General features: G+C 46.9%; 1 protein-coding gene across 1 annotated transcript in view; it reads left to right on the plus strand.

Annotated features, from left to right (window-relative positions):
• Positions 1–21,636, plus strand: part of GUCY2C (guanylate cyclase 2C) — a 1,090,166-nt gene that overhangs the window by 278,663 nt on the left and 789,867 nt on the right. Inside the window, exons 10-11 of the mRNA XM_073586670.1 lie at positions 15,042–15,153; positions 15,237–15,318. Coding sequence (XP_073442771.1) covers positions 15,042–15,153; positions 15,237–15,318 — 194 coding nt within the window. The remainder of the gene's footprint in view (positions 1–15,041; positions 15,154–15,236; positions 15,319–21,636) is intronic.

A 21,636-nucleotide genomic window follows, 5' to 3' on the forward strand; every position in this document is an offset into this window, starting at 1 on the left:
GCGATCCGGCTCTTTTGACAAAAAACAGATCCGGCGAAATGCAATGCCGGATCCGGTTTCCCCCCCATTGACTTGCATTTGCGCCGTATCGCGCCGGATGGCCAGGCGTTTCATCCGGTTTTCGCCGGATCCGGCAATGTGTCGCAATCTGGCGTCTGGAAAAAATGGCTACTGTAACGTTTTTTGTCTACGGCTAAAAAGCCGGACATGCCGGATCCGGCGCGTCCGGCTTTTTCACACAATGAAAGTCTATGAGCGCCGCAATGCGCTGGATCCGGCGAAAGCCGGATCCGGTGGCCAGATCCGGTTTTTTGGGTCTGTGCATGCTCAGTAGCTCTGTCCACAGCACACATATATAAAAGCATGACAGTGGGACCCTCAGCCACACCCAACGTGCCACAAAAGACAGCAACCAGGTGCAGGAGAAGGCAGGAGACCACTGCAGCACCATCAGCACCACCACCACCCCAAATGGAGCAGCAAAGGGAACATGCTGAACAACGGGAGGGGAGTCCAGCAGCAGATGAGAGACGGTAATTATCAAATCCCCCATTCCTCAAAACTAGGGCCATGGAATATCAAGATATTCATTGGCCCTTTGTTTCTCTTTATTCAACAGCCGCCCAAGAGATGCAGCAGCAGCAGCAGCACTGGCAGCACTGGCAGCAGCAACAGCAGCAGCACCACCCACAGCCATGGAGTCTGGCCAGCAACATGACAGCACATCTTCTTCTGGGAGCCCTCCCTCGCATCGTCAGCGTTTGACAGTAAGTTTTTATTTCCAAAATCCATCATCTCTGTAATATATGTCTATTCATTGCCTTTTATTTCAAAACAGGAATCACAAGCTGAAGAGGAGCTCTCAGAAGAAGAAGGAAGGGGTGGACAGACACCTGGAGTGGGCTCACAATTGGTAAGTTTTTGGCATCAAACGCAGAAACACAACGTCACACTACACACAACACATAGAAAACAATGTACCGCAGACCTCACACAGCAAACAAATGCCAACATCCAAACACATAAATTTTTTTATTTTCTTCTCTAGTCTTCCCAATCTGGTGCTCGGCCAAGAGGTCCTCGCAGTGCCTCCCAGGGTCGTAGGCGACAGCAACGCGGCGGTCACCAGTGTGTAAGTATAATATAAATTTTGGTATGCTTTTTATTTCATGTCTTAAAGTGTGGTGACTAATTTTGCTATTTTTCTATTTTACTTTAACAGCCTTCACAGCGTGCTCCCGACTCAGACGGTGAGGATGGAGGAATTGATGTGGACCACCTCATCGATCTCGTCAGAGAAAGGGAGCCACTATGGAATATGGCTGACTGCCGCCATGCTGACCTGATTGTTACCCGACGACTCTGGGAGGAAATCTGTTTGCTCCTTGTGGGCCGCTGGGAGGACCTCGATGCTCGGGCCCAGATTAAAGAGCGTAAGTATATACAGTACCGGTTGCTTGATGTAAACCAGTGTTTCCCGAACTCCAGTCCTTGTGGTCCCCACGGATCATGTGTTCAGGATTTCTATTTACTATGGAAATCCTGAAAACATGACCCCTGGGGACCATGAGGACTGGAGTTTGGGAAACACTGATGTTGTATGCTAACCACTTTGTCCTTTCTCGTTTCAGGGGACAGAATTGTGAAGCGGTGGCGGTCTGTGAGGGATCGTTTCAAGAAGGAGTTCAATAAAGAGATGCGGGCCCCGAGTGGATCTGGAGGACGCAGGAGCAAGTACAAGTACGCACGAGTCCTGTCGTTCCTCCGGGATACAATGGTCACCAGAAGGTAAATATTACACACCACATGTGAAAAAAAAATGTTTAGATGTAACAATTTTTTTTCAGCCAGGGCCATGCCATGTCACTATTTTAATTGTTTTTTTTTCTCTTTATTCCACAGCACGGTGAGCAGCACTCGGGAGCCTGCACAATTGGACCCTTCTGAGGCGATCCCTGAGGAGACCAGCACCGAGGGACACTTCGACCGCCCCGGTACATCTGCACCTTCCCAGCCTTCCCACACATTCGACCCATCTGTCCCATCCACCAGCACAGGAGCATCGTGGCCGCCTACATTACATGAAGCTGCTGGTGAGGAGATCGCTTTCCCTTTACCCCACCCTTCTGCCCCTGCCAACTCTAGTACACCTGCAGGTACTGGGCGGCAGTGGCAGAAGGGTCAGGAAAAGACTTATGCACCAGAGTTCTTGCATCTGAATGCATCTTTCCAGAACTGTCTAAAAGTCTTGTCAGAGCAAATCTCCGCAGGCTTTCAGCAGATAAACTCCAGCATTCTGGAGGTGAAGACACTTCTGCAAACCATGCATTCAGAAGCAAGATCTTCGCCAAACCACACCTTTTTTCAGGTCTGTTGTGGAGCGCATGGAAACGCTCTCTCCTACCCAGCAGATGCATGTAATGCATTCATGCCACGGTGCTCTCCAGCACGTTACCTCCCAACCTCCTCCTCCCACCCCAGTAGTTCCTCCACCTGCACCCCCTCCAGCCACTTTCCATCCTCCCCCTCCTATTACATACCAGCCACCTCCCCAGTACCAGCAACCTCCCCAGTACCAGCAACCTCCCCAGTACCAGCAATCTCCCCAGTACCAGACATCTCCCCACTTCCAGCAACCTGCCCCGTACCAAACTCCTTCCCCGTACCAAACTCCTTCCCCATACAACTTTCCATCAACATCATCTGCTCCTACAGTCCCTGCCCAACCCTCCACTCCACCGCTCACCACCTCTTCTGCCTCCCACATGTCCACCCATTCTGTAGCTTTTTCCACACCTTCACCTCTAACTGTTCCTTCCCCACCACGATTCCAGTCCTCTCTCCACACTCCCAGTGTCGAGGTGTCCCGCAGCCCCTCCAGCAGTATTTCCACCCCACACTACACCGATTTATAATGTGTGTTTTGTAATAAAAATGCCCATTTGGTTTCAAACCTTTATTAAAAAAGTTTTTTTAACTTTAAAAACATTTTACAAAAAAAAAATATTTTAAATAAAAGTTAAATTATCATTTTACAATGGTTGTCTGTCATTTCTTTCTGCGGCGAAATATGTTTAAAAAAAAGGTTAAATACAGGGTATTTCAAAGGTCAAAAGGTATTCAAAACCAGGTATATAACTGTGGGTAAATTTTAGCTTTTTGCCACAGTTGTGTTCCTGGTTGTGTTTGAAACAAAGTATTTCACCTAAAAAGTTGTGTTTATTGTTGGTGATTTCCTAACAATGTACACAACTTTTGTTAAAAGGTGAAATACTTTGCATAAAACACAACCAGGTACACACCTGTGGCCTAAAGGTAAAAATATTAAGACCATGACAAGATAGCCAACTTTGGTTGGCAAAGGTATATACTGTTGGTACAGAAGGTACACAAGTTTGGTTAAGGGCTCAAATCTTTCACACTCTGTCATCCTGCCAGTGTACTCTGCCTTGAGGTGACATAAAGTATAGTGCAAAATTGTCCCTCATTACTGAAACCGTCACAGAACTTCTAGTGGTAATGTCATGGTAATCTTGCAAGGTGGTTTCTTCAGAGGTGTCCTCAATGGAAATAGGTTCCTTGCAGATAACAAAATTGTGGAGTACCACGCAAGCTTTGATCACCTCGTCCACAGTTTCTGTCTTGAGGTTGATCGCAGTCAATAGGACCCGCCATTTGGCTGTCAGAATACCAAAGGTACAGTCAACCATTCTTCTTGCTCTTGTGAGGCAGTATTTAAAAATGCGTTTTGTTCTTGACAATCCTCTGCTACCGTACGGTTTCAAAAGGTGTTCTGACAGCTGGAAGGCTTCATCCCCTACACAGACAAATGGCATAGGTGGACCAGATGTTTGCGGCAGCGGTCTAGGGGATGGGAACTGGAAGGTGTTTCCATACAGTTTACGCCTCATGGCAGACAGTTTGAAAACTTGAGAGTCATTGGAGCGGCCATAGGCCCCAATATCAACAGCAATAAATTTGTATTCCGCGTCAGCAATGGCCATGAGGACAATTGAAAAATATTTCTTGTAATTGAAATATTCCGATCCCGATCCGGCTGGCTTTACAATGCGGATATGTTTCCTGTCCACAGCGCCCAAGCAGTTCGGAAACTGACATATCTGTTGAAACTTTTCTGAAATTTCAATCCACCTCTCTGTTGTGGGCTCTGGTAAAAACTCTTCAGCTAAGGAGTCCCACAGTGCACGGCATGTGTACTTCACTATTCCAGATATGGTGGAAATCCCGAGTCTGTACTGGAAATGCAGTGACGAAAGGGATTCTCCAGTTTCAAGAAATCTGTGGGGAATTAAAAAACAATCAATTAGTTTAAAATCACAGCATTACATACCAAATCTCAGCTATAACACTTGGAGATGCAAACTACCACCAACAAGATTGCAGTGAAAGTGTGCTCTGATGCGAGCATATCTAATAAATGTGGCTTACCTTAAAGTCACCATCAGACGCTCTGCGTTTGAAACAGAGAAGCGGCAATAGGTGTCCGATTTTCTTATGAGGTGTGCAATGCGCTCCACCAAGTAATCAAAATTCTCCATTTTCATCCGAACATATCCAAAAAATTTATCCGGGTTTCGTCTAAGGTCCATGCAGAGTGTAGAATAGACCCCACGCGTCATTCTCTTGGCTGTGATGGGGTGGATCCACAAACGTCATCTACGATGCCTGATGCGCTGCTGTCTCGCTCTCTCCTTCTCCAGAACAATCACCCTCAAACGATTCACCTCCGCTGTAAAATCCGCCAAATTCTTCAAAATATTTCCAATCACAACATCCATCTTCGCCAGTAACTTGCTCTTCTCTCCAACCTGCACTTTCTCCTCTACAACCTGTCAAAGAAGGGCTGTAGGAACACGCTATATATAGTTTTTCAGTAGCCAATCCCGTTCGGAAGGCCACAAGGGGCGATTTTAAAAACCGGATCCGGCGTAATCCGTCGAAAAACGGATCGAAAACCGGATGAACCGGATGAGACGGATCCGGTTTTGGCTGTCAAACGCAAGACGGATCCGGCAGAAAACCGGATCCGTCACATCCGGTTTTACAAAACATTTGCCGGATCCGTCGCTCCGGCACGACACCGGAACGCGCCTGACGCCGAAAACCTAATGTGTGAAAGTAGCCTAACGGAGCAGTCCCTATCTAATGTATTTAAAACCTGAACATATGAACAATGTCTAAATGAACAGGATTCAGACAGGTGCTTCCTAGTGTGGGCACGTGGTGTAGGACGGCTCTTTATGTGCATGTCACACAAGAGAGGGGTGGGGTCTCCCAAACCATGCATAAGCAAGGAAAAAATGGATTAAAAACACATGTGACATGCACAAATGTGAACAAGTCGGTCGGACAGTGTTCACACCACCCACTGACTGAAATACAAAAAGAAAACACAGAATGACAAATTTGCAACAATACTCTGCAGTAAAAAATATGACAGTAGTAAGCAAGTGCTTGTAAAAAGATGATAACAAATACAGGGTATTTAGTCGATATGTTTTTTGCAAAAAATGTATACCAAGCCACTCCACCTCATCACGGTAACCCTTAATGGAGCAGTCCCTATCTAATGTATTTAAAACCTGAACATATGAACAGTGTCTAAATGAACAGGATTCAAACAGGTGCTCACACTTGGTGTAGTCGGCAGGTTGCAGTTAACCGGCGCAGAGGGGACAGACCAAGCGATTGGGGGAGTCCCGAGGACCAGCATATCCCTGGGGGCGATGTTAAACAACCTCCCCAAATTTACAGGGAACAACACCCTGCTATGGAAGTGGACTGAGCGGGTCAGGGGAATGTTGAGAATGCATCCCATGACCCCTGCTATGAAGGCAGAGGTAGCCCTGATGGCATAGGACGGTTAGGAGAGGAGTTCTGTTATGCTCCGGCCCCCCCGTGAATGAGACACTTTTGACAAGGTACTCCAAATTCTGGAGGAAATGCACAGAAACCCCACAGATGTTGGAGAGTTGCACATGCGGTTGTTTGGTTGTGTTCAAAGGGAGGGTGAGACTGTGACCCACTACATGAATGTGCTGCAAGAGGTCCATGCTGCGATTGCTAAGCGAGACGGCGTAGGTGTAGGCCCTCCTGATATAATGCTGCGAGACCAGTTAGTGACAGGATTTAGAGATGCACTGCTGAAACAGGTCTTGCGCGAGCGTGAGTGGGTTAATCCACGCATGACTTTTCTAGAAGTTGGAGGTGAAGTGTGCGCACATAAGCAAGAGCAGGGGGTGAAAGTCCCGATGGGGAAGGTCACAAGCGGAGAGGTATCTGTGCCACTGAACATCGAGCCAAGTTGGGAAAGAGAGCTGCGGAAAGAGATTCAGGATGTTGGAAGATGAATGGTCTGATTCGAGGAAGAAACCTTTGGCCCCATCGAACCCCTCTGAGGGCAGAGCTGGTCCTGCATCTCGTCGGGAGATGAGAACACCTCACATGGAAGAACAACCCACTTGCTACAACTGTGGGGAAATTGGACATTTTGCTAGAGGATGTGCCCAGCGGGGAAGATCTCTTCAACGCCATCTGTTAAACTGGGAGGCTCTGTGGCTGGGAGACGCTGCCTGGAGCCTGAGGAGTCAAGAAGGAGAGCAGGAAGTCCCACAAGTTTAGTTTCTCTGAGTCCTCTTGTTTAGGCCAAAATGGATGGTCGGGCCGTTCGTTGTTTAGTTGACACCGGCTCTCAAGTAACCATGATGCATGAGACCTACTTCAGGCTTCACTTCTCCGAGATGATACGGCCCAAATGAGGTCCGGTGATCAGGTTGAATGCTCCTAATCAGTTACCCATCCCGGTAGCAGGGCTGGTCTGGATACAAGTCACAGTGTGTGGCAAAAATGTAGGCCAGAAAGGAGTGGTGCTGACCACTGGAGACCCTGGCAATGGCCCTGCTCTGACTATGGGGATGAAAGTATTGAAATATCCTGATCAGTGGGTCACCAGATGTGTTTCTGAAATGGTGGAGCCCTCACACCCCTCAAAGGAAAGTGTTCCAACAGCTGATCTGGGTGGCTCAGGCCCAAGAAGCCTCCAGTGAAGGAAAAACATTGGGAAAAGTGATTGGAGCACCCCGCAGGGCCGGGGGTTACTCGGTACCGGGCCGGTCAGGCTCTTTTAAAGGGGAAGGGTCACTGTGGTAGTAGTGACCTGGTCCGTGGCTCTGGGTGTCCAATGAAGATGGAAGTTCAATGAGGGGGAAGATGATAGAAAAATGATAGGGAAAGGGGGAAACATGATGCCACCTGTAGTATTCGGCTAGGGTAGCCTGTGCTGCTATACAGATCCTCTGGAACGGTGGTACGGCAGCAGAGATGGTTTAGCTCTCCACGGGCAGAGCTGTGTCCCAGGGCAGCTAGGATGTTACTTAGTGAGTTGGTGACTGTGATGTTATGTGTGATGTCAAGCAAGTGGGACGCAAATGACACAGTGAGGTGCAGTTTCACGGCTTTTACTCACACTTGACCTGTGCGCTCAGGTGTTCCGCTTAGCACTGTGTCCTCCAGGTAAGGGGTCCAGCCTAGGGATGGGCGAATCTACTCGTTAGGACTCGTTACTCTGCGAGTAGTAGGGGACTCGCAGGAGTCGGTACTCTGCGAGTTTCCAAGCGATTACTCGCACAGTAACGAGTCCAATGCAAATGAATGGCAATCCTAGTTGTTGCAGAGTTTCTTAGCGATTTTGTGTCACACAAAATCGCTAAGAAACTAGGATTGCTTGTATTAAACTGTTAAAAAACTAGCTACGAGTTCTCTCTCTCTGTAGTTTTGCAGCGATTCCTGTGCTGGGGAGAATTCTCTCTCTCTCTCTCTCTCTCTCCTCCCCAACACAGGAATCGCTGCAAAACAAAACTCGCATCCCCATCTCCTCCTCCCCAACACAGGAATCGCTGCAAAACAAAACTCACATCCCCATCTCCTCCTCCCCAACACAGGAATCGCTGCAAAACAAAACTCGCATCCCCATCTCCTCCTCCCCAACACAGGAATCGCTGCAAAACTACAGAGAGAGATAGATATCCTAGCTAGTTTTTTAACAGTTTAATACAAGCAATCCTAGTTTCTTAGCGATTTTGTGTCCAGCTGCGGACACAAAATCGCTAAGAAACTCTGCAAAAACAAACTCGCATCCCCATTCTCCTCCTCCCCAGCACAGGAATCGCTGCAATACTCGCATCCCCATTCATTAACATTGGACTCCCTAGACTTGCAACGAATAGCGAGTTTCCAAGTCGCACTCGTTACAGCCTAGTGATTCCGAATATTTCAGGATTCGCCCATCCCTAGTCCAGCCAACTCTCAGTTAATTTGGGAACCACCGTTCCAGGACTTCCTTTTGTGTTTTCCCTCTCTTTCTGGTAATCTCCCTGTGCTGGTCTTTCCTTTCCTCTCGCCTAGCACCTTCATAACAGTATCCCTAAGCCAGCAGTCTTGGACCTTGCTGGGTGACGTGGGTCAAGCCCCGGGATCCTCTACCTGGCCACCTTTTCAGGGAATTGATGTGGATGTGGCTGAGGTACTTGCAGTCACCTCAGCCTCCGGCTTGCCAGCTAAGTCTGTCTTCTTCTCCACTGGGCTCAGGGGCCGGTACCCTCACTGCGACCTAGTCCTTCCAAACTGGAGTGGGCCCCACGGGTGGCTGCTGCACTTCCCGTGCCCCTCAAAACTCGTTCTGTTCTCCCTAAACTCCCTTTCAGTTCTTCTTCCTTCACTCTGGCTTTGACTCCTCTTACTCCTTCGCTGTCCCATCACCAACTGACTGGATCTTCCCGAAAGATCCTTTACCTCAGACTTAACTCCGCCCACTCTCTGTCATCTCTCTGTCACTGATTGGCTACACTCCTTGTCACCCCATCTCCTTAGCTCCTCCCTCTTCTCTACCTTTCTCACTCACCTACCAACACCCTTTCCTAGCCAGTCTGGGATGAGTCCATCCTCCTGAAGGGTACACCCAGATGCCCTGACTCAACTAGCATGTGCTGCGTGCAAGTGTTGAAGTCCCAGGTGGTGCTCCCTCCTTACCTGAAGATGTGATACCACACCTCTGGATGAGGTGCAGTATCTCTGTGGCGACCGGACCCTCAGGGGCGTCACGTGATTGTCCCGGCTGCAGCCAAACTTATTTTACCACCAGGGCAAGCTGTGCAAAATGAATAATGTGAAGTGGATTTTCAGGGCCCATCCAGTATGTGGTTTCAAAGGCGTATTGGGGTGCATATGACTTGGCAGCAGGGCAGACCTTGCTGTCAATGCATAAGCAAAGAGTACGGGAGTACAAAATGCAAATGTGAAGTGGATTTTCCTGGGCCCATCCATTATGTGAGTTCAAAGGCGTATTGTAGTGCATATGACTTGGCAGCAGGGCAGGCCTGTCAATGCATAAGGAAGGAGTATGGGAGTACAAAATGAAAAATGTGAAGTGGATTTTCCTGGGCCCATCCAGTATGTGGGTACAAAGGCGTATTGGGGTGCATATGACTTGACAGCTGGGCAGGCCTTTCAAGGCATAAAGAAAGAGTACGGCATGTAAGGTAGCGCTTGTCATTAAGGTTGGGGATACTCGCTTTGCAGCCAAATAACCAGATCCGGCACGGGTTTTCCATAAAACAATAAACAGTCCATGCGGTTAATTCAGGCATCATAAACCAAAAGCAATAGAAGGTAAAAAGAAAAGAAAAAACAATCCAGCTCACCGTACTGCCCTGCCGGCAGAATCCAAATCCTTGCGCACGGACTTGACCAGGCAGTCAATCAACAGTGAAAAAGAAAGAAGAAAAATTCCAGCGCCAGAAACGAAAAATTAAAAATCCATTTTATTGTGCCAATGCATATTAAAATTCCAGCAGGTACAGCATACTAGTCATCCGACTAGTATGCTGTACCTGCTGGAATTTTAATATGCATTGGCACAATAAAATGGATTTTTAATTTTTCATTTCTGGCGCTGGAATTTTTCTTCTTTCTTTTTCAAAAGCAATAGAAAGTTCATATCAAACAGCATAGCGTCCATGACAGAGCTCCACTCTGTTAACCCTGTAGTCACACAGGTTTAGGTTTATGCAGTCTTCCATTCCCTCCCCTGGGAACTCTCAGACACGTGCAGCCATTATACACACAGGCACTTCAGGAGGGCAGACACATCTTCCAGCGAGACCTTCCAAACGGACCAACCGGGTCCAAGCATTCACTCATGTGACCTACCCTGGCCACCTTATATGGTCCGTAGCCACGCCCACCGGGTCACATGGCTATGACCTCATCACAGGTCCTACAAGCATTCATTCATTCTTTACTATGGCGTTCTAGCCACACCCCTAGGTGGGTTAGTAGGTAGCTGGTCCAGCCCGTCTCACCAGCTACCTGGAAAGCTCTCCCTTACACAGTGTAATGAAAGCTCAGCAGTACCTCTGCTGATCAATACACATATTCAAGCTTCCATCCCAAGGCCACCTACCTTGGGATACATAATGGTCATTCAGCATCCTGCCACTCATCCTCTCTCCTGGGACACCCACACAGTGCCCCCTAGCGGACACAGTGGTCACTACACCACAGGGAGTACAAAATGAATAATGTGAAGTGGATTTTCCTGGGCCCATCCAGTATGTGGGTTCGAAGGCGTATTACACAAACAAAAGTCTGTTTTCTTTACCAACCAGAAATCAACACTTAAATCCAAAAGTCAACATACAAATGAAAAGTCAATTCTTCTTGGCTTGCAAAGCATAGTCATCTGGGTAATTATAGGGAACCTGTCAGCGGGGTTATGCATAGTAATCTACAGACAGTGTCAGGTCGGCGCCATTATACTGAATAAAATGATACCTTGGTTGATGAAATCCGTCTTGTGTCTGTTTCTTAATTTTTATTTTAAGTTTTGTGTTAATGAGATTCTTGTGTCCTAAGGTGAGATTCATGAATGTGGTGCTCTGATTAAATATTCATAATGCAGACTGCTGACAGGTCATTGATCCCTCAGTGACCCGCCCCCTAGTTTGCATAATGAACACCATCACATACTGAATAAAAAAAAATGCTTCTGCAGGCAGGTGTTGGCCATGGCACCTGCACTGCAGCATAATCGTATGGTTAATGTGCACTTAATCCCTTTTGCAGATTTACTTGAGTGAGGAAAAAAGTCATTTTTAAAATGGCGCCTGCCACGCCTGTGCAGTAGCAGCTATCGTTTTGTATAGCGATCCGATAGCTGCTGTTGCGCAGGCACCAGAGGTGCCATCTTGCTGGAGAATAAGAAAAAATGTCCTCCACCAATATGGCGTTGCCCGCACCTGCGCAGTAGCAGCTCTCAGAGATCGCTGACAGCTGCTATTGCACATGCGCGGGCGCAGTAATTAGTACTGTAATATCTATAGGGCAGCACGGTGGCTGAGTGGTTAGTCCAGAACTATATATAGGCCAGCATGGCTCAGTGGGTAGCACTGTACTGTATATAGGGCAGCTTGATGGCTCTGTGGTTAGCTCTGCACTATATATATGGCAGCACGGTCACTCGGTTGCTAGCATTGTATTATATATAGGGCAGCATGATGGCTCAGTGAGTTGCACTGTTGCAGCACTGTGGTCCTGTGTTCAAATCCCACCAAGTTGATCTGTAAGGAGATTGTATGTCTCCTCGTGTTTGTGTGAGTTTCCTCTGGGTTCACCGGTTTCTCCTATACTCCAAAGACATCCTGATAGGGAATTTAGATTGTGAGTCCAAATGGGGAGTGTGATGATGGTGTCTGTAAAGTGCTGCAAAAATTAATGGCACCTATATAAGGCAGTAAATAAGTAGCTGTGGGACCACATTTAAAGGGCTAGGGTTTTTCTCATCTTATATACTGTATCGATGGGATAGTCTATCCTGTGACTATCCCATCGATGTATAAGATGAGAAAAACCCTATCCCTTTAAAGGTTCAATATTTTTATATTAATGGTGTATGTAAGGCATACTACAACTCATTAGGCAGTTTCACACAATGTAGTTTTAGAAGCAGTGTCTCAGCTATGTGTATCACACTTGAAATTAGGGTTGACCATCCAGATGTAACTCTCATCAGAAGGCAGTAGTTTAACTAGGGTAAAATGGGTCCCAGTGCAACATTTGAACCTACCCCCCCATGTTGATCAGATGTATGGGCCCTTTTAGCATTCAAAATCCCTTAAGGACATACAAGTTGCCCTTCCCCATTGTTTATTTGTGTTTCCCATCCTGTATGAATGTCCCCCATCCTGGGTCTCTTCTGGGTATATATGTCCCACCATCCTGGGTCCATCCTATTATATACAGTGGGGCAAAAAAGTATTTAGTCAGTCAGCAATAGTGCAAGTTACACCACTTAAAAAGATGAGAGGCGTCTGTAATTTACATCATAGGTAGACCTCAACTATGGGAGACAAACTGAGAAAAAAAAATCCAGAAAATCACATCGTCTGTTTTTTTTTTATTTTATTTGCATATTATGGTGGAAAATAAGTATTTGGTCAGAAACAAGCAATCAAGATTTCTGGCTCTCACAGACCTGTAACTTCTTCTTTAAGAGTCTCCTCTTTCCTCCACTCATTACCTGTAGTAATGGCACCTGTTTAAACTTGTTATCAGTATAAAAAGACACCTGTGCACACCCTCAAACAGTCTGACTCCAAACTCCACTATGGTGAAGACCAAAGAGCTGTCAAAGGACACCAGAAACAAAATTGTAGCCCTGCACCAGGCTGGGAAGACTGAATCTGCAATAGCCAACCAGCTTGGAGTGAAGAAATCAACTGTGGGAGCAATAATTAGAAAATGGAAGACATACAAGACCACTGATAATCTCCCTCGATCTGGTGCTCCACGCAAAATCCCACCCCGTGGGGTCAGAATGATCACAAGAACGGTGAGCAAAAATCCCAGAACCACGCGGGGGGACCTAGTGAATGAACTGCAGAGAGCTGGGACCAATGTAACAAGGCCTACCATAAGTAACACACTACGCCACCATAGACTCAGATCCTGCAGTGCCAGACGTGTCCCACTGCTTAAGCCTGTACATGTCCGGGCCCGTCTGAAGTTTGCTAGAGAGCATTTGGATGATCCAGAGTAGTTTTGGGAGAATGTCCTATGGTCTGATGAAACCAAACTGGAACTGTTTGGTAGAAACACAACTTGTCGTGTTTGGAGGAAAAAGAATACTGAGTTGCATCCATCAAACACCATACCTACTGTAAAGCATGGTGGTGGAAACATCATGCTTTGGGGCTGTTTCTCTGCAAAGGGGCCAGGACGACTGATCCGGGTACATGAAAGAATGAATGGGGCCATGTATCGTGAGATTTTGAGTGCAAACCTCCTTCCATCAGCAAGGGCATTGAAGATGAAACGTGGCTGGGTCTTTCAACATGACAATGATCCAAAGCACACCGCCAGGGCAACGAAGGAGTGGCTTCGTAAGAAGCATTTCAAGGTCCTGGAGTGGCCTAGCCAGTCTCCAGATCTCAACCCTATAGAAAACCTTTGGAGGAAGTTGAAAGTCCGTGGTGCCAAGCGAAAAGCCAAAAACATCACCGCTCTAGAGGAGATCTGCATGGAGGAATGGGCCAACATACCAACAACAGTGTGTGGCAACCTTGTGAAGACTTACAGAAAACGTTTGACCTCTGTCATTGCCAACAAAGGATATATCACAAAGTATTGAGATGAAATTTTGTTTCTGACCAAATACTTATTTTCCACCATAATATGCAAATAAAATGAAAAAAAAAACAGACAATGTGATTTTCTGGATTTTTTTTTCTCAGTTTGTCTCCCATAGTTGAGGTCTACCTATGATGTAAATTACAGACGCCTCTCATCTTTTTAAGTGGTGGAACTTGCACTATTGCTGACTGACTAAATACTTTTTTGCCCCACTGTATGTCACACGTCCTGGAAAATTTGTCCCTCATCCTGGCTCCATCCTGGTGGTTTATATGTAACCCCATCCTGGGTCCATCCTAGTATGTCTTCCATTCTGTTATATATGTCTACCATCCTGAGCTCCTCCATGGTATATAGATATGCCTCTTCCTGGGCCCCTCCCTGGTATATATGTTTCCCATCCTGGTATACATGTTCCCCATCCTGTTATATGTGTTCCCAATCCTGGGCCTATTCTGTTATATACGTTCCCAATCCTGGACCCATCCTATTATATATGTTCCCCATCCTGGTATATATGTTCCTGGGCTAATGTTGGCATACATGTTCACCATCCTAGGCACATCCTGGTATATGTGTTGCCTATCCTGGTGTATATGCTCCCCATCCTAGGCCTATCCTGGTATATATGATGCCCAACACATCCTGGTATATATATTCATCATCTTGGGCACATCTTGGTATGTATGTTGCACATCCTGGTCCCATCCTGATATATATCAGCATCCTTGGGCATACATCCAGCTGAAGTATGCACTGATGTTGGTGGGTCCCTCCCCTACACAGGCCTGGTCATGACCTCTGTGACTGTGATCGTTATGCACCTGCTAGAAGGCCTGTATTTGGCATGATCACATCAATAGTCACAGGTTCTAATCAGGGTTCTTAAAGAGATTGTCCAATATTTAGATATTGATGGAGTTTCTTTTTTGTTTGGAAAGATCTCCAGTATCAGATTGTTTTTGGGTCTGACACCAGTCACCTGGCATGCTCAGCAGGGCACACGTCTTGCAGCAGCCAACAATAAAGCAGACCATGTACAGATCATGTACAAACATTCCTGCTCATGTGTTCTAGCTAAACTAATCATGGGGTGGGGGCACCAAAAGGCAAAACCATTCATCCTAAGGCCAGCTCTGCTTCAGCTCCATGTGTGTCCCAGGATGTAGATACAGTTGAAATAGGGACTCTCATCTTTTGCCCACAGAGAGGGCACTGAAAGCCCTCTCTGGAATGCATGCCATAGGTTTGCCACCACTGATCTACAATATCTGATAGCTAAAAGTACAACAAACATAATATTCCAGTTACACTAAATCCTCTATTTTTTTTAGTATAAAGAATATCTCCAGTTTGACACTAGTACTAATGAAACCAAAGTACTAGACAATGCACCAGAATTTGTATGGAAGAATCAGAAACTTCCTAGTGATGTCCCAGCAAGTGGTAAGTTCACCTGAATTATTATGTGTTCTTTTCAACTATATTAAAACCAGTGAATATATAAATATATATTTATTTTATTGTAGGACCTAACATCATGACAATCGCAGTGTTCACATTAACAGCAGCTATAATACTTATTCTTATCATTGCACTTCTTGTTTTCAGGTAGGTGTTAATCCCACAGAGATAAATGTGTTGTTTGACCTTAAAATGTGGAGTCACAATGTTTAACATAATGTGATCATCAGTACCTGAGAACATATTGTATTCATTTTAGTAATGTAGAATAATACTTTATAATAATAATGATAAATTTTATTTCTATAGCGCCGACATATTCCGCAGCACTTTACATTTCAGAGGGGACTTGTACAGACGATAGTTATTACAGCATAACAATAATCACATAGATCATAACAGATACCAAGAGGAATGAGGGCCCTGCTCGCAAGCTTACAATCTATGAGGAAAAAGGTAGACACAAAAGGTGGGTGGTAACAATTGCCCTGATTGTATGGACCAGCCATAATGTTAAGTGTGTAACAGTGCAGACACAGAGGGCTAATAGATGCATAAAGCATGTGAGAATATGATGCGGGCAACCTGGTTATGGTAAAACTTTTGACTGTGCCACACAGGGATAGATTAGGTTAATGTGTTGAGGTGGTAGGCCAGTCTGAATAAATGCGTTTTCAGGGCACGCTTAAAATTGTAGGGATTGGGGACTAATCATATTGACCTGGGAAGTGCATTCCAAAGAATTGGCGCAGCACGTGTATAGTCTTGGAGATGGGAGTGGGAGGTTCTGATTATTGAGGATGCTAACCTCAGGTCATTAGCAGAATGAAGGGCACGAGTAGGTTGGTAGACTGAAACAAGGGAGGAGATATAGGGTGGTGCTGAGCCATGGAGAGCTTTGTGGGTGAGGGCAATAAGTTTGTACTGGATTCTGGAGTGGATGGGTAGCCAGTGTAATGACTGGCACAAGGTAGAGGCATCGGTGTAACGATTGGCGAGGAATGTGATCCTGGCTGCAGCATTCAAGACAGTTTGGTAAGAGGGAGACCGATTAGAAGAGAGTTACAATAGTCGAGACGAGAATGAATAAGAGAAACAGTAAGAGTTTTTCCTGAGTCAAAAGTAAGAAAAGGTCGAATTCTAGATATGTTTTTGAGGCGCAGATAACAAGAGCGAGCCAGTGATCGGATGTGGGGGGGCAAAGGAAAGCTCGGAGTCAAGTATGACCCCAAGACAGCGGGCATGTTGCTGGGGAGTAATTGTGGATCCACACACGGAAATGGCAATGTCGGGTATAGGTACATTAGTAGCGGGAGGAAACACAAGGAGTTCTGTCTTTGACAGGTTCAGTTTCAGATATAGTGAGGACATGATGTTAGACACAGCGTTTAGACAATCGCTGGTGTTTTCTAGAAAGGCAGGCGTGATGTCAGGAGAAGTGTATAATTGGGTGTCATCAACATAGAGATGATGCTGGAAACCAAATCTACTGATTGTTTGGCCAATAGGAGCAGTGTACAAAGAGAAGAGGAGGGGGCCTAGGACAGATCCTTGAGGAACCCCAACAATAAGGGGAAGATGAGAGGAGGAGGAACCAGCAAAAGATACAGTAAAGGAGCGGTCAGAGAGATAGGAGGAGAACCAGTAGAGAACAGTGTCCTTGAGGCCAATGGAACGGAGCATAGTGAGGAGGAGCTGATGATCCACAGTGTTGAATGCTGCAGAGAGATCCAAGAGAATTAGCATTGAGTAATGACCATTTGATTTAGCTGTTAGAGACTTTAGTGAGGGCAGTTTCAATAGAGTTTAAAGAGCAGAAACCGGATTGGAGAGGTCGAGAAGAGAATCATCAAAGAGATAACGGATAAGATGGGAATGGACCAGGCATTCCAGGAGTTTAGAGATGAAGGGAAGATTAGAGACAGGTCTGTAGTTAGCGGCACAGTTTTGGTCGAGGGATGTTTTTTTAAGTAGTGGATGTATGATGGAATGCTTAAATGAGGAGGGAAATATACCAGAAGAGAGAGAGAGAGGTTAAATATTTTAGTTAGGTGAGTGGTGACAGCAGGGGAAAGGGACTGGAGGAGATGTGACTGAAATGGGTCACTGGTGAAAGTGGTTGGGCGAGAAGATGCAAGGAGCCTGTTTACTTCTTCTTCTGTGACTGGTTCAAAATCAGAGAGTGAGCTAGATGCAGTGGGGGAGGGAGGACAGTGCATGGTATGAGGTGTTTGGGAGATAATTTCCTGCCGGATCTGGTCAGTTTTTTCTTTGAAATTGGCCAGATCGTCAGCTCTAATCTCCATGGTTGAGGCCTGTACTCTTGGGTTGAGTAGAGAATGAAAAGTGTCAAAGAGACGTTTTGGGTTATTGGACAGTGAGGTGATGAGGGTGTTGAAATAGGTTTGTTTGGAGAGGTGAAGGGCAGTGTTGTATGTTCTAAGCATAAACTTATAATGGAAGAAATCTTCATGTAGATTGGATATTCTCCACAGACGTTCGGCGCACCTGGAGCACGGCTGCAGGAAACGTGTTTGCAGGGTGTGCCAGCATTGTCGCCGTCTGTGTTGTGGTGTTCTATGTATAGGGGGCGCAAATTCTTCCACGCCACTTAGAAGTGTTTCATTGTAATGCTTCAATGCAGAATCAGGATATGAGAGGGAGGAGATCATTTCTGTACACAAATAAATGGAACCACATTTGGGCTTGCCATATACAAAATGGCTTTCAGCCAAACGATAATTCAGCCAATCGTTTGGCCGACTGACATTTAGCCAACTCTCACATACATTGGAATGCTTGTTCAGCCAAGTGCTCCTGTGTTCTCTATGAGCAAGCTGCCAACTATCACATCAGTCAGCTGCTTATCTCCAGGAGAACATATGATTGGCAGTCTGAAATCAGACATGTACAATTGATATCTCTTCCGACCATCAACTGGCTGTCATCATACACAATAGAACATAGAACAAATCAGCAAAACCCAGCGATATCTATGGGTTTGGTAAACATTAGTCCAATGAGTATGGGGGCCTTTACACCAAAGATTTTGCAGTTAAATGGCTACGAGCATTTGATAAATGCTTGCTTCACCATTAGCAAAATGTCACTATACTGTATATATACCAACTAGCTATGAACCCGTTCTACGCCCGGGTGGCGGGCATTTTTATTGGTATATCATCCCTATCGTGGTATGCATGGTGCCCTCACCCCCAAATCCTGGTATGCATGGACCTCTCACCCCCCCAATCCTGGTATGCATGGTCCTCTCACACCCCAATCCTGGTATGCATGGTTCCCTCACCCCCCTATCCTGGTATGCACGGTGCCCTCACCCCCCAATCCTGGTATGCATGGTCCCCTCACCCCCCTATCCTTGTATGCATGGTCCTCTCACCCCCCCAATCCTGGTATGCATGGTCCTCTCACCCCCCAATCCTGGTATGCATGGTCCTCTCACCATCCAATCCTGGAATGCATGGTTCCCTCACCCCCTATCCTGGTATGCATGGTACTATCACCCCCCAATCCTGGTATGCATGGTCCTATCACCATACAATCCTGGGATGCATGGTCCTCTCACCCCCCCAATCCTGGTATGCATGGTCCTCTCACCCCCCAATCCTGGTGTGTATGGTCCTCTCACCCCCCAATCCTGGTATGCATGGTCACCTCACCCCCCAGTCCTGGTATGCATGGTCCCCTCACCTCCCAATCCTGGTATGCATGGTCCTCTCACCCCCTATCCTGGTATGCATAGTCCCCTCACCCCCAAATCCTGGAATGCATGGTCCCTCACCCCCCAATCCTAGTATGCATGGTCCCCTCACCCCCCTATCCTAATATGCATGGTCCCCTCACCCCCCTTTCCTGGTATACATGGTCCCCTCACCCCTCAATCCTGGTATGCATGGCCCCTCACCCCCCAATCCTGGTATGCATGGTCCTCTCACTCCCCTATCCTAATATGCATGGTCCCCTCACCCCCTATCCTGATATACATGGTCCCCTCACCCCCCAATCCTGGTATGCATGGTCCTCTCACCCCCCTTTCCTGGTATACATGGTTCTCTCACCCCCCAATCCTGATATGAATAGTCCTCTCACCCCCCAATCCTGGTGTGTATGGTCCTCTCACCCCCCAATCCTGGTATGCATGGTCACCTCACCCCCCCAGTCCTGGTATGCATGGTCCCCTCACCTCCCAATCCTGGTATGCATGGTCCTCTCACCCCCCTATCCTGGTATGCACGGTGCCCTCACCCCCCAATCCTGGTATGCATGGTCCCCTCACCCCCCTATCCTTGTATGCATGGTCCTCTCACCCCCCCAATCCTGGTATGCATGGTCCTCTCACCCCCCAATCCTGGTATGCATGGTCCTCTCACCATCCAATCCTGGAATGCATGGTTCCCTCACCCCCTATCCTGGTATGCATGGTACTATCACCCCCCAATCCTGGTATGCATGGTCCTATCACCCCACAATCCTGGGATGCATGGTCCTCTCACCCCCCCAATCCTGGTATGCATGGTCCTCTCACCCCCCAATCCTGGTGTGTATGGTCCTCTCACCCCCCAATCCTGGTATGCATGGTCACCTCACCCCCCAGTCCTGGTATGCATGGTCCCCTCACCTCCCAATCCTGGTATGCATGGTCCTCTCACCCCCTATCCTGGTATGCATAGTCCCCTCACCCCCAAATCCTGGAATGCATGGTCCCTCACCCCCCAATCCTAGTATACATGGTCCCCTCACCCCCCTATCCTAATATGCATGGTCCCCTCATCCCCCTTTCCTGGTATACATGGTCCCCTCACCCCTCAATCCTGGTATGCATGGCCCCTCACCCCCCAATCCTGGTATGCATGGTCCTCTCACTCCCCTATCCTAATATGCATGGTCCCCTCACCCCCTATCCTGATATACATGGTCCCCTCACCCCCCAATCCTGGTATGCATGGTCCTCTCACCCCCCTTTCCTGGTATACATGGTTCTCTCACCCCCCAATCCTGATATGAATGGTCCTCTCACCCCCCAATCCTGGTGTGTATGGTCCTCTCACCCCCCAATCCTGGTATGCATGGTCACCTCACCCCCCCAGTCCTGGTATGCATGGTCCCCTCACCTCCCAATCCTGGTATGCATGGTCCTCTCACCCCCTATCCTGGTATGCATGGTCCCCTCACCCCCAAATCCTGGAATGCATGGTCCCTCACCCCCCAATCTTAGTATGCATGGTCCCCTCACCCCCCTATCCTAATATGCATGGTCCCCTCACCCCCCTTTCCTGGTATGCATGGCCCCTCACCCCCCAATCCTGGTATGCATGGTCCTCTCACTCCCCTATCCTAATATGCATGGTCCCCTCACCCCCTATCCTGATATACATGGTCCCCTCACCCCCCAATCCTGGTATGCATGGTCCTCTCACCCCCCTTTCCTGGTATACGTGGTTCTCTCACCCCCCAATCCTGATATGAATGGTCCCCCTCACCCCTATTAAACTGCACACATAAAAAAAAAAAGCATTTATACTCACCTTTCTTCCAAAAGTTGGGGCACCACAGTCGAATAATAATGGGATCCAACCTAGGCCTATACTGAGAAGCTATATAAAACACAGAAAAGAGGAATAGGCCATATAAAAGGGGATCACCACAAGCAAGGAATTGGCATTTAGAAAAAGATTTTTATTGGACATAATAAAACCAACACAACATTTAAAAACATTAAAAAATCACCTATGTGACGTAGCAGCAACAGTCATAGGCTCATAATAAAGCCAACAAACTAAAGCAACACTCCAGAATGGTTATAAAAATTGTGTGACAGCCAAAAAATCATATAGACAGCATACCAAATGACAGCTGAAAATGTAAGAGGTGCCCCCAAGGGATGCAGACATGAATATAATATATTATACCTTTTTGAGCCTAACAGAAATAGTCAATGTAGAAAAACCACATAATTCAGAAGGCATGAATATTACAAAGTCTAAATAAATACCAAAAGTAAAAGGTGGTCACCACAGACAACAATGCCTATCAATAGAGAATGCATACAGGTTCAGAAAGGAGTCAGTATAACATCAAACCCTGGGACGATAGTATAGGCACACTGGCATTAGAGGTATAGGCTGAAAAAAACACCCATGTCTTATAACATGGAGCGGTAGTAACAAGTTACAAGACCCATATGGAGTAGAGCCAAATAGGATGGATACCCGACACGTGTCGCCACCCGCAGTGGCTTCGTCAGGGGTAGTGAGTACTGTCTATTCATGTCGTTATATAGGCTTGATAACTGAGCAATAGCGCACAGCTGTGCCACTTACCAGGCTAGCGTGGAAGTAGCTACCATCAGAGGGGGCGTGTGCTGGTGCCAAAGCCGAACTGAGTATACTGCGAATGCGCTATCCCTCGGATATCTAGGAGCGCATCATAATGCGAGGTTTTCAT

The sequence above is a fragment of the Dendrobates tinctorius genome, unplaced genomic scaffold (assembly GCF_039654945.1).
Source record: "Dendrobates tinctorius isolate UK_male_01 unplaced genomic scaffold, ASM3965494v1 ptg000094l, whole genome shotgun sequence".
Lineage (NCBI taxonomy): Eukaryota > Metazoa > Chordata > Amphibia > Anura > Dendrobatidae > Dendrobates > Dendrobates tinctorius.